We start from the raw sequence: 16,597 nt of genomic DNA, 5'->3' as shown, positions 1-16,597 counted from the left end.
TAGTTTCCAGTCGTATAACACTTTCAAATTAAGATCCTCACCATCAATGTCTATCAGAATTTCATCATGCAAAACAGAATCTTTAGAAATAAGAACACATACCCTTGCAAATGTAAGTCTAGTGCGATTAGCAGTGAGGGAGTCAACAGAAATCGGTAATCCTATATAGCTCAAAATTTTTTAGATACCGGTAGGAGTCCAAAGCGCAAGGGGAAAATCCACAATTTTGATCCAAATCAGTATAGGAGCAGACTCATCTCTCTTTGGTTTGAACTTTGGAGACCATCTTTGTAGAATGAAAGGCTTTCCTAACAGGAACTATGGACCACCCGCAAGCACCATATCAAGATCTTCTTCCGTGGAGAACTTTAACAGGAAAAAACCATCAGCTAGAGAAAGTAGAGTCATGTAACCTTTGAGTGTCCAAAGCCTCTACATTACTTTTAGAAGTCGCTCATAATAGGGACGAGGTCCAAGGGAGTAACCAATGAGGGATGATGTCCAAAAAGACTTTCCTTCTGAGAGATCAACATCTTTGAAGGAGAGCTTTTTACCAGGAGAGTAGAAGGAAACAGGGAAAGTGGCAGGCTTGAAGGAAGAAGCCGACACATTGGCTGCGTATGAGGGACCTCCATTGCCAGTCGAAGGGAGGTCAACTGGTGAAGGGCCAAGAACAGAGGATGAAGGAAGTGGCGGAAAATCAGGTGAGGAAGAGACCATCAAGGGAGGGAGAGGCCCTCCCAGGCAAGGGCGGGGAGAAAGAACTCAAAGCGGCTGAAACCCTAGCAGAGCAAAAATCGCATCCCACTCCCACTTTGCCTAATCTCAGGTATCTTGTGTTAGTTTTTATATCTTGTGTCAGTTTTTATACTAATCTTCAATCATATTTATGTTATCATTCATTCATTCATTCAATCAATCAATCATATTGATCAAATAATCATATCAATCATTTCATATATCATATATAATATGTCTTGTGTCATATGTTTTGCAAATCCTGAATCATTAATATATTGTATTTTGTATCTCATATCATGCCTTTTGTAACATGTATTTATCTGTACTGGGACCAACCCACAAGAATCAATCTTGCTTGTCTTATGGTCAACCCGTAAGGAATTAGTCTCATCAGTCATATCTCATCAGTTTCATCAATCATTTGTCATATCTATTATTAATCTTATCAATCATCAACATGAATCTCCACCCATCAACCATCTCATTAATCACCAATCATATCTATAATTAGTCTTATATGTTATAAGTCAACAATCTTCACTCATCAATCATCAGTCTAATCTATTAATCATTCTTATCTATCACCAATCTTATAGTTATCAATCATCAATAATTTCATTAGTCATCAATCTCATCTATCATCAATCATATCAGCTATCTATAATCGGTTTTTCATTTGTCATATATTAATTATGAGCTATCACAATGAAATTAGTATCAATCTCATCTTCTCATTAAGCACATCAATTTATTTATTTTGATTGTTCTTATATGTGTTTCATATCATGTATATCATAATAACAAATATATTATACAAATCATATCAAATTATCTAATATGTAGACCGATCCAATGTGCTCATAAATTTGCATGTATTATAATTAAATATATATTAATCAAATGAATAGTAATCATATGTATGTTATGTATCTCATATTTAGAATTAGTACGTTAACTTTTAATTATTTTGTACCCAGTCATTCTCTATACATTTCAAATAAATATTATATGTATAAAACTAATTGGTAAAATTTCAATATAAACCAGCCAAAATATGTAGTATAATAACATATAATAATAACTATAGCAAGCCAAAATTTACACTCTGAGCATTTGTTAAAATGAGAGATATTGCATTTTGATTAATTTTAGGTGGGAGAAAGTTAACTAAACTAAAAATTATTCAAAATAAATGTAGAGTAGAGGCTACTTATAATGATCAAAATAATTTTTGTAATAGAAAAAATAGACAAAAAAACCCGAAAGTCCTCATCTCCCTCCCTTTTCCATCTCTCACCTCCCTCTCTTCCTTTCTTCTCCAGAAAGGCAAGCATAATTGGTTGGGCATGACATAATTGAAAATATTTAATAACACTGTTGTGCTGCATACAGATGTCAGAAGAACAGAGAACAAAGTACCGACCCACTCGCAAACTCATCGTTGTAGAAAATTTTTCAAATTTTTGGATAAATAATTTTGTTTTTTGGAATTTTATGTTATTGTAATAGTTGGACTATGAAGATTTGACATCATATTCAAGGGATAAAGGTCGGATGGGGCATAGTTAGTGATGGTAATAAAAGCGCTCGTAGTCGGGCGATGGTGGTTGTTGGGACTATAGCTGGGCAACTATATCTTGAGAAACATAATCAGACGACGGAGGTCGAAGGACCATAGTTAGGCTATATAGGCTATAGGATCGTAGTAGGGTATTAGTAGTTGGAGGACTATGGTCAAATGATAGAGGTTGGAGAGATCATAGTTAGATAATAAATTTCAAAGGGACCGTAATTGCACTATTGTGGCTAAAGGAACTATGGCCGGGTGATGGTACTTGGAGGGGCTATGAAAGGGTGGTAGGGATTGTAGTTGGGAACTATGGTTAGAGGATCATGTTCTATGGGCAACAATAATTAGAGGGTTATAGTTAGGCGACGATGGGCGAATGGACTATAGTTGCATTATATTGGCTTGAAGATCATAGAAAAGCAATGATGTTCAGTGGGCCATAGTTGGAGGGACCATATTTGGTCAACAGTGTCTGGAGGGATCGTAGTCTAGTGATGTAGGCCATCGATGATTGTAATTGGGTGACGATTGTAAAATAGAACCATAGTTGGAAAATGGAGGATGAGGGTCCGTAGTCATGCAATGGTGTTCGGAGGAAACGTAGCCTGAAGATGGTAGTATGAGGCTCGACTATGGGGTTACGTCGAGGTGCATCGACAATCTACTCGTGAAATTTTAATTATGATTGTCTTGCGGTGGTCCAATAGAGGCTACGGCCTGGCAAAGATTTGATTACAATCGGCAGGTGAATATCTTGGATGATGGTCGGGTTGATGCCTTGAGCGGTAAAAGTCTAGTGGTGTTCGACTGAACTGGCAATGATGATCGTGTGGAGCTTTGGAATTTTTCAAAGCTTTGTTGAGTCTCTAGACTAAGGTCCCAAGCTCCTCCTGCCTTACTCAAGTGAGGAGAGGTGATTGATTTTTTTATCTTATAAAAATTTAATGTTGCTTTATTCAAACTTAAAAAATAGTTAGAAACGTTAAGAAAAAAATAATACACCTTAAAAAATTGTGTTTGAATTTAGATTTATATTTATTTGAAATGAAAATTGAGCTTCACTATGTTAGAATGAAAATAAATTATAGTTAAACATATCAGGTTAGCTTGCTGTTAAGTCTCTTCTTTCCTCTCAATTTAATTCTCTCAAATCCTATTTGGTCCACTTCTTTTCCATTTGAGGTGAATGATTTTTTGTCTGAGTTAACTATCACATATAGAACTATTATTTTGCATTTTATTTGCTAAAATAATGTTTGATTTACACTAAGAAATTTAATAAAAATATATTTTTTAGTTATTACGAGCATAAATATAAAATTAATACTTACAAATAATATATACAAGTTTATGGGAGAGACTAGTTTTAGTTAGATCCGACAAATTTAAAACCGCATGTCTTAAAAATTTAATTTTTAAGACATTTAAACTCTAAAACATTATTACAAAGATAAATAATAGTACTTATGAGGTAAATATTCTTTTGGGTCTAAGATCATCTCCAGCCGAACGCTTAACACTCTTTTGATGTCTGTCATTTGCTCCAGCTGATCGCCAAATTAAAAAAAAAACGCCGTTGTGTGAGGGTGAACAATGCGAAGCCAAGATTGATGTCGCACTGTTCACATGCTATATTTTTAATCCTAAAATTAAGTTAAATAAAGTATGAGAAAAAATATACGCTTCTTTTTTTTTTTTTGGTTTTTTTTTTTTTTTTTTTGATAGAAAATAAAATTCGGTTAGAGACGAGTTAATGCATTTTAAATTATTACTATATTTTTTAGTGAAAATTGAGTTTTTCGGATGCAGATGGCCCACGGAATTTACAATTATTCCATAGATTAAATATTATACTATTGTCATACCCTGAATAATTTTTATTTCCTCTATGGATTGATCCAGGATAACATGTAGTTGAGATCGATTGATTACTTCACCACTACAACCGATCTTGACTTGTTAACTAAAATCTTATATGAGTTGGAGAGACTGAGTTTCTAACCCAATGTGGAGTGATCTCATTCCTCACGTGGATCATAACAGGTTTGGAAATTTGCCACAGCATTGTCCTCATCTATTCTTCATATTTAGAAACTTTATTTTTATTAATATATACCTATCTCAAAACCTAAAAACAAACATTCAAATTAGATGAGATTTTGAATAGTACGATCCTAATCATATTGTTTGAACAAAACATAAATTTTGCTTGTACGAACCTTAATCGGACATGGTGATCCAAACACCGGAGTTGAAAACTTGAACTTATCATACAAAAAAAACTACATCGTACATGCTGATCAAATAGATTGCATAATTTAGGATTCTAGCATAAATGAACTAATCGTATTGTACGAAATATGTATTCTAGTATACAATCACCCACCAAATTTACTTATTCAGGATTTTAGGATTTATTTTAAATGTCATAATATAATTACTTAACAAGTGACAGAGAAAAAAAAATAGAGAGTTTTGCCTGCAAAGTTTATAAGAGATTTTTGAGAAAGTTCTTGAGAGCTTCATGCAATAGTTTAAGAGGGTGAGAGAGATTGAAGAGAACATAAAGGTTTTTTTCAAGGGTGTCTAAGAGATCTTTTTCTGAGAGGTGCACAAGTTTGTTCACCTCAATCTATATCCTTATTCCTGGGACTGTTATGTGTGAGAGAACTTTGGACAAAGAGCTTTTGAGAGCCTTTGTTTGGGAGGCTCTTGGTCATGTTTAGGAAGCTAGGGGTTGTAGAAATCTCTACCGTGTTAGGCGAAAAAGGAGTGAGACTTTTCGGGAAAGAAGTATTATAAAGGACGTTATCAATTTTACAGTGAAGAAGAGGGGTTTCACCGCTTTGGTGGGAGGAGTATGTTAGTGAAATTATTTGAGAGTTGACATAGGTCAGGTTAACTGAACAACTATAAAAATCAATTTTATATCTTTTAGTTTCTTTTTTTTTGGTTATAGCAATGTTTTCACCTAGTCAATTTTGATTGCATTATTGTTGATCATTTGAAAAGAAATATTAAAATTATATTTATATATTTTTGAAAATTGTTTGAGATTTCTATAAATATAAAAAAAAAATTATTTTACTCAAAGTGTGATAAAACTACCTTCGAAATTAAAGGGAATCAATTTAATTTTGGTGATCTAAAATTTTCTAAAGACTTATGTTAATATTATTAAAAATTTTATAAGACATCAATCAATTCACCCTCTTCTGTTATGGGCATGGGATACTGTCAAGTATTTCAAGTCTTATTATATTTGGACCTTCATATTATTCCGTCATTTATTCTATTTTAGCGTATGTAATGGTTTTTAAATTGTCCACCATGTCATGTGTTGCAAGATAGAAAAAAAGCAAATATTCTAATGGAATATTCTACAGCTACATGTGGCTTAATTTTCAACAAAAAATTTCATTAAAAAAAAAAAAATTTACTTGTGTTGCGCAATAATTCAAACCAACTCAATCCTATTTATCATTTACTTTCCTCTTTCTCAACTAGTAGTGATTGTCCATTCTAGATTCTTTCATTGTGCCACCTTCCATCATATCTATTTGACCCAATTTGCTCCAAGCAAACATCTTCTTCAAAAAATTTGAAGATACAACACACCTTCCTAAAAACCATCAATTTCAAATTTCATTTATAGAATTACAAAAAACCATTTGAAAGAAAAAATAAAATAACGAATGAAATCAACTTATTCTGTCCCCTTCATAGATATTGTATTAGAGACTTCATTGATTTTTATTTTTTGACATCAATAGATATTCTACTTGAATGATGTTTTTTCTATGAATTTTTCGTTCATAAGAAGTGTTTCCTATAGATTTTTCTCATAGTTGAAAAATTATCTGAAATCCATCGAAATTGCATTTTTCCAAGTAAGTGCAACTTTGATGGTGGGCATTTTATTGGAAACCCTAATTTTCTTGTATTGCTATTAGTTGTATGAAAAAAAGAAATAAGCTACCCTAATCATCTCATGTATTAGCCTAGCTCAATTTCCCCCATGATGATCTTTTTAATCACCCATTAATTAGGACAATCAATATTGTCCTCCATATCATCATTTTAATTTTCGCTTCACATTAAACTTTCTATATCATATTTTTACGTATCTTGCCCACCCTATTATCTCGTTACATCTAGCTCTAAATTATTATAGTCTTAGAATTGATCTTTAATTTAATTCTTGCCTTAGAACCACCTTAAAATCTTTAAATAAACATACATGAACCCTTCAAAACCTCCAATTCATTACACTTCTGCCTTTCCTCTATGTCGTAAATGCACACTCTTTCTCCCTTGAACTTCTAGGCTATCTCTTGCTTGTATATAAGGGGGCAGACATTTTAACTATGGAAGGAGATTTTGCAACGAATTGTTCGTAGAGATTTTGCAACGAATTGTTGATTATCACTTTAGTTGAAAACAAATAAAAAAAATGTTGATATATCACTTGGCAATCAACTAATAGATGCTCTTATTATATAACTTTCACACTCGCTGTTCAACATTAAACATCGAAATCAAACTCTCCATCCAAAGCTCCATTTTGAGTGATCATGTGAAAAGATGAAGACATAGCTAGTATAATAGACCAGCATCGTTTTTTTTCTTTTTAACTTTTAATTTACTACCTACATTTTTAATTTAAATAATCTTATTTTTATATATAGCTTTATACATTTTAGTTTTGGCCTTCCGACGACCCAGTTAAGAGAGTAGAGGTATTAGATTTGACTTGTGTTAAGAAAGGTAGGGGGTAGACCTAAAAAGACTTGGTTAGAAAATATTAGGAATGACCATTCTTTATTAGATTTGAACGAGAATTTGGCTTTTAATAGGACTCAATGGAGAAAAAGGATTCATGTAGCCGACCCCACGTAGTGGGATAAAGGCTTGATGTTGTTGTTGTTGTTGTAAGAAAGTATACAACAACAACAAGTCTTTATCCCACTACGTGGAATTGGATACATGAATCCTTTTTTCTTCATTGTGTTTTTTTTTTTTTTTAACAAAAATATCATTAGAATAAAAAGATAAAGGGATACAAACTAAAGTGAGCATCAGGCGAAAGAGGCCCAAAAAAAGAAAGCAAAAAATGCAAGGAGAACACCGAACGAGGGCTCAGAAAATGCCGAGGCTCCCAGCCCTCCCAAGCCACGCAAAAGACCATCCAATAAGGCGAGAAATCGCCAAAGGTTTCCACCAGCAGTGACACGGGGAAAGCGAGCCCCGGCCACATCATAGCCCAAGAAACACTCCGATCCACAGTACAGGCGAAATGACCAAAAAAGGAACATAGTGGATAAACAATATAACGAAAATTGCCAAATCATGAAAACCACAAAAGCTATCTTCCTCTCCTGCCCCGGCCACGAAATCTTCCGCGAGAGGCAACAACAGGACGGTCTCGAACCAAACGAAAATCCTGACCCGGATCAGAACCACCACAATGATCTGAGCCGGAGTCATATTCAAATTCCACATCAGACGAGCGCAACCAATCAATATGTGTCCTAACATTCATCCCTGCATTATCACGAACATGATACACCAAATCTTTGGTCTCAACCAAGTTAACGGGCACATTAATAAAAGAGTTAGCATTAACCCGCAGCTCATTCCCAACAATACCATCATTACCAACAGAAGAAACAACATTAACCACACCAGAACCGTCCACAGAAGAGTCCATATTCAAACCAGAAATACCAACACCTAAGACAGGTGGAGTCGAGGAATCGAGATGGGCCATAGACCCCAAAAAATTTTCACCCGCCACACAATCACCATCAAAATTGTCCGATCCAACCAAACCTCACCAACTTCAGCATTACCACCCTCTCCAAATAAATTAACCGTCTCCGACGACACCACCAACAAGCCATTCTCCTCCAAAAAACCATCTTCCCTACACACAATAACCCGCCCTTTAGAAACATCAACCAGAGGTGATAAAATAGTAATATCTCCATTACCAGGCACCACAGAAGACTTAATAGCATTCACTATCACCCCCTCATCAACCATAGGAACCTCCTCAGAAATAGTGACGGGAATACCAGCATCCACCTCCGAATGATTGGGAATCGGCGGCGATCAAGTACCGGTCCTCCCAGGCCTGGACAGCAATCCTTCGCATGCCCCAAAGACTTATAGTGAAAGAAATAAGAGGGAAAATCCTCCATCTCAATCAATTGGGTATAACCAACTGCTTCCGAACCAAGCCAAACTTGTTTAGCATATCGTTTGGTAACATCCAACTCTACCAAAATACGAGCAACAGAGGGGCGGGTACCATTCATCGTGGCGTTATCGATACGCAAAGGCCGACCAAACATGGAACCCAACCCATGAAGGATAAGAGGAGAAAACAAATGCGGACGGAGATTAGGAAAGGATACCCAAATAGGAACTATGGGTGATTCCACAGAGACATCAAAAAGCGGAGCCCATTTGAATAACTTCATGAAGCAATTGGAAATGAAATAAGATCGGTGAGAGAAAACCCTACAATAATCTAGGTCATTCACTAGCTTAATCAAGACATTTTTTTGATTCAAAACCGTGACAGAAAAAGCTCCGGCCAACAGAAGATTGAAAAAGAAATTTCTGAATCACTTCAAGAGACGGACGACGGGCTGAAAATTTACCAACCAAAGCAAACTCGAAAGGAATCGCAAGAGCATGAAGTTCCTCATCCGAAATAAGTAAAGCAGGCATACCTAGATGAGAAGCAACCCGCAAAGGCGGAAACTCCGAAGGAGGAGCATCTCCGGCTAAAGCATCCCAAAAAGATCTAGATTTAGGCTTACCATCAAGGAAACCAAGATCCCGTAATCGATTCGCCTCCATGAAGAAGAAGAGACGAAGTCAGGGAGGAAAAACGAGAGGCGGCTGAAAACCCAGGAGAAAACCCTAGAGAAAAACATCCCGAGTAAAAGTCTCATTTAGATCTAACAAATAAAAGTCATTTCTAATATTTTCTAAGTCTTTTTAGGCCTACCTCTTACTTTCTTAACATAGGTTAAATCTAATACATCTATTCTCCTAATCGGATCATCGGAAGGCCGCCCTTTTATGTGACCAAATCATCTAAGAGGACTCTCTCTCTAATCTTATCTGCTACTGTAGCAACTCCAACCTTCTCAAGTATGTGCTCATTTCACATCTTATCTCTAAGAGTAAAGTCACTCATCCTTATCTCTACAACATTTCACTTAATATTATGCTTCTTTTTAAATAGCTAATATTCTAGCCCATAATACATTGCAGGTCTAACTTTTGGTCAATTTAATGGTTGATCAAAATCTTTGTTGGTTTGTTGACCAAAATTGTTTTTGGGCGGCCAAATTACTCACCAAACATAACACAAATAAATCAAAATAGAAGATCGACACGTCATGTCGGAAATAGACGCGATCATATAAACCCGATGACTAATTAAAGAGCATCATTTAACGATTAAATTCTAGCATTTCTTCAGTACCCATTACAAATTCATTGAACGCGTTAAGCTATACATGAACCCTAAAATTCGGAGGAGTTTTGGGAATGAGTTTTTTTACCTCTCATTCGTTTTCCTCGAAAGAAAATAGACGAAGCGGGCCCACGGAGGACCAGACCCAACACACCGCACGGTAAGCATCAGGCACACAAACCCAGGCTATCGGAACCGTTCACTCCGTCTGTCAGCTGTTGCAAGCTATCAGATACACCCTGCACTGGATCACCGTCTTCCCCACCTTAAACCCCGGAACCACCGTGAAACCAACCGCCGGACGGCGATAGACACCAACATCCTCCACTGCCACGCTCTCCATATACACCTCTGAGAATCGGCTCCCTTTCTTCACCCCAAAGATGCCTCCCTTCTCCTCTGTTTCGAAGGAAAAGAACAAACAATGAAGTAGCCAAACTTGCCTCGCCATCTCAGAAAAACCATCGAAGAAATCCGTCTCCGGCAGCCCTCGATCGGAACTCAGCATCGCTCGTTGCTCCTGGTCGCCAAAGAACGAAGCTTCCATCTTCGGATGTACCAATCTAATATATTTTCCCCTGCAAAACTTCCCAAATTGGGAGGTTTTATGAAAGCATTCTTTTGGCTTCATATACTTAAGTTCGCTGAACTCGGCGAAGAATCGCCGACGGTCAATTACCGGTCCTCCCAGGCCGAAGTCGGATTTCTGGAAATCAGAGAACATTAAACGCGAGACGAAAGACTCGAAAGCAAAGACTCTATTTTTCGGGTTCAACCGGCGAAGGAGTTCCGGTTGGATCGCACCGGCCGCCGCGTCAAGGTCCCAGCCGGCGGATTCCATTTCGTGGGTCATGATTTTGACGAAGGAACGAATGGATTTGACAGCAGAGCGGAGGAGAGTGAGGAAGTGGGTGGGGTTGAGGCCGGAGAGATGGAGCTCGTCCAGTGCTGCAAGGGTTCGGCCGGGCCGGAGTCGGGCCTCCAGGGCTCGACACCTCTTTTCGGCTACTCGAAGCTCCGACTGGAGATATATCACTTCGGAGTCCTTAGACAAGAGCTCTGATTCCAGCTTCGCGGTGGTGATTTTGTAGGTTTTGAGCAGGTTGCACAGCTCCTCGACCTGGGCGGTGAGCTCTGGTTGAGCTCTCTTTGAGCTCTCACTGAGCTCAGCTCTGTTATAAAAGCCCTGTTTCAGAATAGAAAGACGCTTGAGCTCGGTTACAATGGCGCGGTCAGCGGACTGGATGGCATCCGGGTCGTACGGCGTTTGAGCGAGCTGGAGCCGAGCGTAGGAGGCCTTGACTGCAGATACGGCGGCGAAGATATTCGCTGTAAGTGCTTCCATTTCCTTTTCTCGGTCTCCGGTGAGGTCGCTAGAAAGTTTTTGGTTATTAAGGAAGACATCGTCTTTGGCGGCCTCCGTGGTTGTCCCTGAGTTGTAGTTGCTGCGGCGTAGGCGTAGAAACTTTGTGAACGTTTTAGAGATGATGGCCAGTCCGGGCGGCGGTGGCGGCGGCGCCGAGAAGCCGGAATCCATTGATGGGGAGGAAATATAGAAGAAAACCGACTGCAGCCCTAGGACAACTCGTCTCGGTAAAGAGACAGAATGGCAGTGGAGTTGGACCTTTTAAAAGGGCGAAATTCAGCCATTCAATTATTTTTGTTTTATTTGAAATAAGACCGTTGTGGTCTTTTTCTACTTTTTTTTGCTAGTTAAGCGCTAATTGTTATATTTGCACAAAATTTTGTAAGGCGGGACTGTAAAATTTAAATTACATTAAATTTTGTTAAAAAATGTTTATTTTTATATGATCAAGTTACAAGTTTATGTGTTTCACAAAATTGTATTGTTCATACAAATAATTTAGTACGTTTTTTTGTTGCGGGGTTGAATATACGCGGCGATAGAGTTTTAACTATACGTCTTAGTTTTGCACGGATATCCAGCTCACAAACAGAAAACACAAGATTTTTTACGTGGAAAACCCTTAAAAGGTGAAAAACCATAAGGCCTGACCTAGTTGAAAATGATTTCACTAGAATTTGAGTCGGTTACAATTGCCTGACTCGCCTATGAGGGCGATCAGATTACAAATAACAACTGTACGATAGAAGTCCGGGTGTCAGGTGATGGTATGGCAGAACTTCGGGCCTAAGGTGATGGTCTAACAAAATTCAGGGTGTTTGGTGATGATCCAGGAAAGTGAGGATCTCTGGTGGAGATCTAGCGAAGGTGAAGGCCTCTAACGGTGGTCTGGCGAAGGTGAGGGCTTATAGCGAAGGTGAAGGCCTCTGACGGTAGTCTGTCGAAGGTGAGGGCCTCTGGTGAATGTAAGGGCTTCAGGTAAAGATGAGGATCTCTAGTGAAGGTGATGGCCTCTAGTGAATGAGAGGGCCTCTAACGAAGGTGAGGGTCTCAGGTGGTGGTCCGGCGAAACTTCGGCGATGGTCCGGCGAGGCTCCGGCGATGGTTCGGCGTGGGTGAGGGCATAGGTGGTACTCCGGTGAAGCTCCGTCGGTGGTCCGGCGAGGGTGAGGGCCTTAGGTGGTGGCCCGACGAAGCTCCGACGGTGGTTCGGCGAGGCTCCGTCGATGGTCCGGCGAGGCTCCGTCGGTGGTCCGGCGAGGTTTCAGCGGTGGTCCGGCGAGGCTCCGGTGGTGGTCCGGCGAGGCTCCGGCGTTGGTTGAGGAGGAGCTTCTTCCTTCTCTTCTTTCTCTACTCTTGTTCTCTTCTTGCTTGGGTCCTTTTTCAAGAGAAATGTGGGGTCTATTTATAGATTTCTGGAGTGGCATGGCCAGTAAATAGGTGAGAGATCAAGGGTAAATGGGGAGTGATTGGATGGACGGCCGATATTGAGTCCTTTGATCATGGAACGTTCGTGAAGTATTTGCCAAAAACATTAGCGAAGCTTCTCGGACTGAGATCCCCAACTTCTCACTCGAAGACATCGACGACGCCACTGCCGATGATACTTCCTCTCTTCAAAACCCTCATTGCTCAAATAATTTGATGGAAAGAAGGCAACGAGCAGGGAGACAGAGGAAACGCTGGGAAAACCAAGAAAAGGAGAAAATAGAAATTGTATTTTAATGTGTTAAGTTACAGGATATATGTGTATTTAAAGTCAGTACTAGGTACAAACGTAAATAGCTAAAGAGTATATATATCAGTATTCTAATATGGTCCCTCAAATTAATCATTCGTGGAACGAATGATTAATTTGCTTCTAAGATCGTTGAACCGTGTTATTGAAAACGGTTTTGTAAGTATATCCGCCACTTGATCTTTAGAAGAAATGTGAGCTAGCCTGATGTCGCCGGAGCTAATTTGTTGACGGATGAAGTGGTAGTCGATCTCGATGTGTTTGGTTCGTGCATGGAATACGGGATTCTTGGCAATGGCGATAGCTGAAGTGTTGTCACAATGAATGACTGTAGGGGCGGGTTGCGGAAGCTGTAGTTCGAGTGCGAGGCGACGAAGCCAAAGGACGTCTGATGCGGCAGCGGAGAGAGACCGGTACTCGGCTTCGGTGGACGATTTGGCCACCGTAGCTTGCTTTTTCATAGTCCAGGAAATAAGATTTGGGCCGAGAAAAGTGCAAAAACCTGATATGGACTTTCGGTCGGTCGTGTCGGATGCCCAGTCCGCATCCGAGTAGGAATGTAATTCAAGATTGCCAATGGTGATAGGTAGGCCGAATGATAGGGTGCTGTTGATGTACTGAAGGAGACGTTTGAGGTCCTTGAATTCTTGCTCGGTCGGTTGCTGCATGTGCCGACAAACCCGGTTTGTAGCGTATACGATGTCTGGCCTGGTGATGGACAGATATTGAAGTGAGCCTGCAAGCCAGCAGTACAAGGATGGATCCGAGAATGGCGGACTGAGAGCGGGCATTGGGTTGGACTTGGGCGTGATCGGCGTAGGAGCTGGTTTATAGTCCTTGAAACCTGCGTCGTTGAGCAATTTAGTAGCATAATGTTCTTGTGAAAGGAAGTAGCCGGTTGAGGATTGAGTTACCTGGATGCCGAGAAAGAGTGAAATTTGGCCTAGTTGTTTGAGAGCAAATTGTGTCTGAAGCTGATGGAGTAAATGTTGTATAGCTGCTGCGTCATTGCCCGTGACAAGGAAGTCATCTACGTAAATTAGGATGTATAATTGGAGCTGGCCGTTGTTAAGAATAAGTAGAGACGGATCCGAGCGACTGAAGGAGAAGCCTTGCGATTGAAGGAATGTTGTGAGTTTTTGAAACCATTGTCGAGGCGTCTGCTTCAACCCGTAGAGTGATTTATGTAGTTTGCAAACTGCCGTTGGTTTGGTTGGATCGACGAAGCCGGGGGGCTGCCTCATGTAGATGTCATCCGGTAAATCACCATGTAGGAATGCATTGGAGACGTCTAGTTGGTGCATTGGCCACTGACGATGGAGAGCTAAAGTTAGTAGGAGACGGATTGTTGGCATCTTGGCGACAGGGCTGAAGGTTTCGGTGTAATTGATGCCGAATTGTTGGTAGTTCCCGAGTGCCACAAGCCGTGCCTTGTGACGATCGACCTGTCCTGTGGGTAGAAGCTTTGTTTTGAACGTCCATTTGCAACCAAAGGATGGGTTTATTCGGTGGCGGCGGAACAAGAGACCAAGTGGCTTGATGACGAAGGGCCTCAATTTCAGCAGCCATGGCATTCTTCCAGTGCGGCACTTTGAGAGCGTGAGTGTAGGATGAGGGAGTGTCGTGAGAAGAAGTGTGAGTGAGCAGATTGAAGATTTTTCGTGGCTTGCTAATTCCTGATTTTAATCTAGTGATCATGGGGTGAGGTGGAAGAGCAGGAACAATCGGCTGAGGTGAAGGATTTGTTTGAGGTAAAGTATTGTAAGGGTCATCAGATGTATGTAAGGTTGAATGACAAGGTGTAATAGGATTCTTGTGAGTAGGGGTGTTCTGTTTCGGGACGGCGTGAGTGGTGGGTTGGGATAAAGTAGATGGGGGAATGAGAAGAGAGGGAGGTATGTTCGGTGGCTCATTTGGGGTGTTGGGATGATTGGGTTGATCTCTGGTTTTATAGGGAAATTGCCTTTCATGAAAGACAACGTGCCGAGAGGTATAAGTTTTACCTAAGGAGATGTCATAGCACTTGTAGCCTTTATGTAGAACCGAGTAGCCGATGAAAGCACAGGCGCGAGAGCGAGGAGATAATTTGTCCGGAGCGTAGGGTCTGAGCTAGGGATAGCAGAGGCAGCCGAATGTGCGAAGGTGGTTGTAAGTCGGCGGAAGGCCGTGCAGTCTTTGGTACGGTATCTGATTGGCAACGGCTTTGGAGGGTAGTTGATTAATGAGGTAATTTGCTGTAGACGTTGCGTCGGCCCAGAACTTGTGCGGGAGTCCGGACTCATGAAGCAGTGCTCTCGTGAGGTCGAGAAGATGCCGATGTTTGCGTTCGGCTATCCCGTTTTGTTCCGGTGTATGAGGACAAGATAGCTGTTGTATGATACTGTTATCCTGAAGAAATGATTTGAACGCCTGACTTGTAAATTCGCCACCACCGTCGGATCTGAGAGTGCGAGGAGTGGTGTGGAATTGTGTGCGAATTAAGTTGCAAAGAATTTTAAATTTATAAAGCACTTCTTGCTTTGTGTAAAGAAAATGAATCCAGAAGAACCGCGTGTAGTCGTCGACGAAGATGATGTAGTAACGGAACCCGTCGAGAGAGGGTTGCGATGCCGAACCCCAAACATCTGTGTGAATCAATTCAAAAGGAGTAGTAGAACTAGAAACGCTTTTATTAAAAACAAGTTTGTGGCTCTTGGCCTGGTTACAAGAATCACAAATAAAAGAATCAGATACAGGTAAAATGTCTGAAAAATTCTTAGCCAGAACAGATAAGGTGGACTTGTTCGGGTGACCGAGCCGAGAATGCCAGTTGATCGTGGGCGAGACGGTGGAGGATAAAGCAGTGTGACGATCATCCGAGGAGAGTCGAATGCTGTAGAGACCGTTACGAAGCTGTCCACGAAGAAGAGGTTGTTGGTCCCGAAGATCCTTCATAGTAAATCCATTAGCATCAAAAGTAATAGAGATATTATTTTCAGAAGTAAGTTTAGATACCGAGAGAAGATTGTGGGTGAGCAGCGGAACATGAAGAAGTTTGTGAAGAAGAAGCTTACGAGACGAGTCCGGGAGCGGAAGAAGACCTTGACCTGTGTGGTGTATCGGGATGGAGGAGCCATTCGCAGTAGAGACGGTGTCCGACCCGTTGTAGCTCGTCGGATAATAGAGTTGATTGGCGTCGGGAGTGAGGTGTGCCGAAGCTCCTGTGTCAAGAACCCAATCTTGACTGGCGGTGGTGGTGGGAGTCGCAAGAAGAGCGCGAGGCTGACGAGTATCAGTCGGTGCGTATTTGAAATTGCACCGATGCCAGCAGTTCAATGCAACATGGCCGGGCTTGCCACAGATTTGGCAAGTTGGGCGAGCTGTGGACGAGTTGTGCTGAGTGGACGGGGAAGGCGGCGGAGGCTGTTGGATCTTTGATTTGGGATACCGTTTGGTGTTGTTGCGATTGCGCTGATTGGGAAAGCTCACTGCGTAGAGGGCGGTCGTGTTGGATTGAGAGGACTGATCTTGAAGAGATTCCTGCTGTAAATGAATTTCTTCATTGCACAGGAGAGCGTAGAATGTATCCAAATCAATCGGTAGAAGAGAATTTCTGATTGTGGATTTAAAAGAATTAAACGTAGGAGGTAGGCCATTCAAGATATGCAACATTATGTCTTCCGGATCAATCTTGGATCCCGAGGCGGA

The 16,597-nt window shown here is 40.6% G+C and overlaps 1 protein-coding gene across 1 annotated transcript; it reads right to left on the bottom strand.

Moving 5' to 3' along the window:
- Nucleotides 1-9,751: 9,751 nt before the first annotated feature.
- Nucleotides 9,752-11,553, bottom strand: LOC110094594 (protein GRAVITROPIC IN THE LIGHT 1-like). The gene has a single exon (XM_020819860.2). The coding sequence runs from the start codon at nt 11,341-11,343 to the stop codon at nt 10,018-10,020; it is 1,326 nt and encodes a 441-aa protein (XP_020675519.1). The 5' UTR covers nt 11,344-11,553; the 3' UTR covers nt 9,752-10,017.
- Nucleotides 11,554-16,597: the final 5,044 nt, after the last annotated feature.

This window comes from Dendrobium catenatum, unplaced genomic scaffold (genome assembly GCF_001605985.2).
Source record: "Dendrobium catenatum unplaced genomic scaffold, ASM160598v2 fragScaff_scaffold_231, whole genome shotgun sequence".
NCBI lineage: Eukaryota > Viridiplantae > Streptophyta > Magnoliopsida > Asparagales > Orchidaceae > Dendrobium > Dendrobium catenatum.
This window is presented reverse-complemented; position numbering and strand designations above follow the sequence as displayed.

Bases quoted from the DNA above. Each gene is read 5' to 3' on its own strand.
- LOC110094594 (XM_020819860.2), bottom strand. From the start codon at position 11,343: ATGGATTCCGGCTTCTCGGCGCCGCCGCCACCGCCGCCCGGACTGGCC.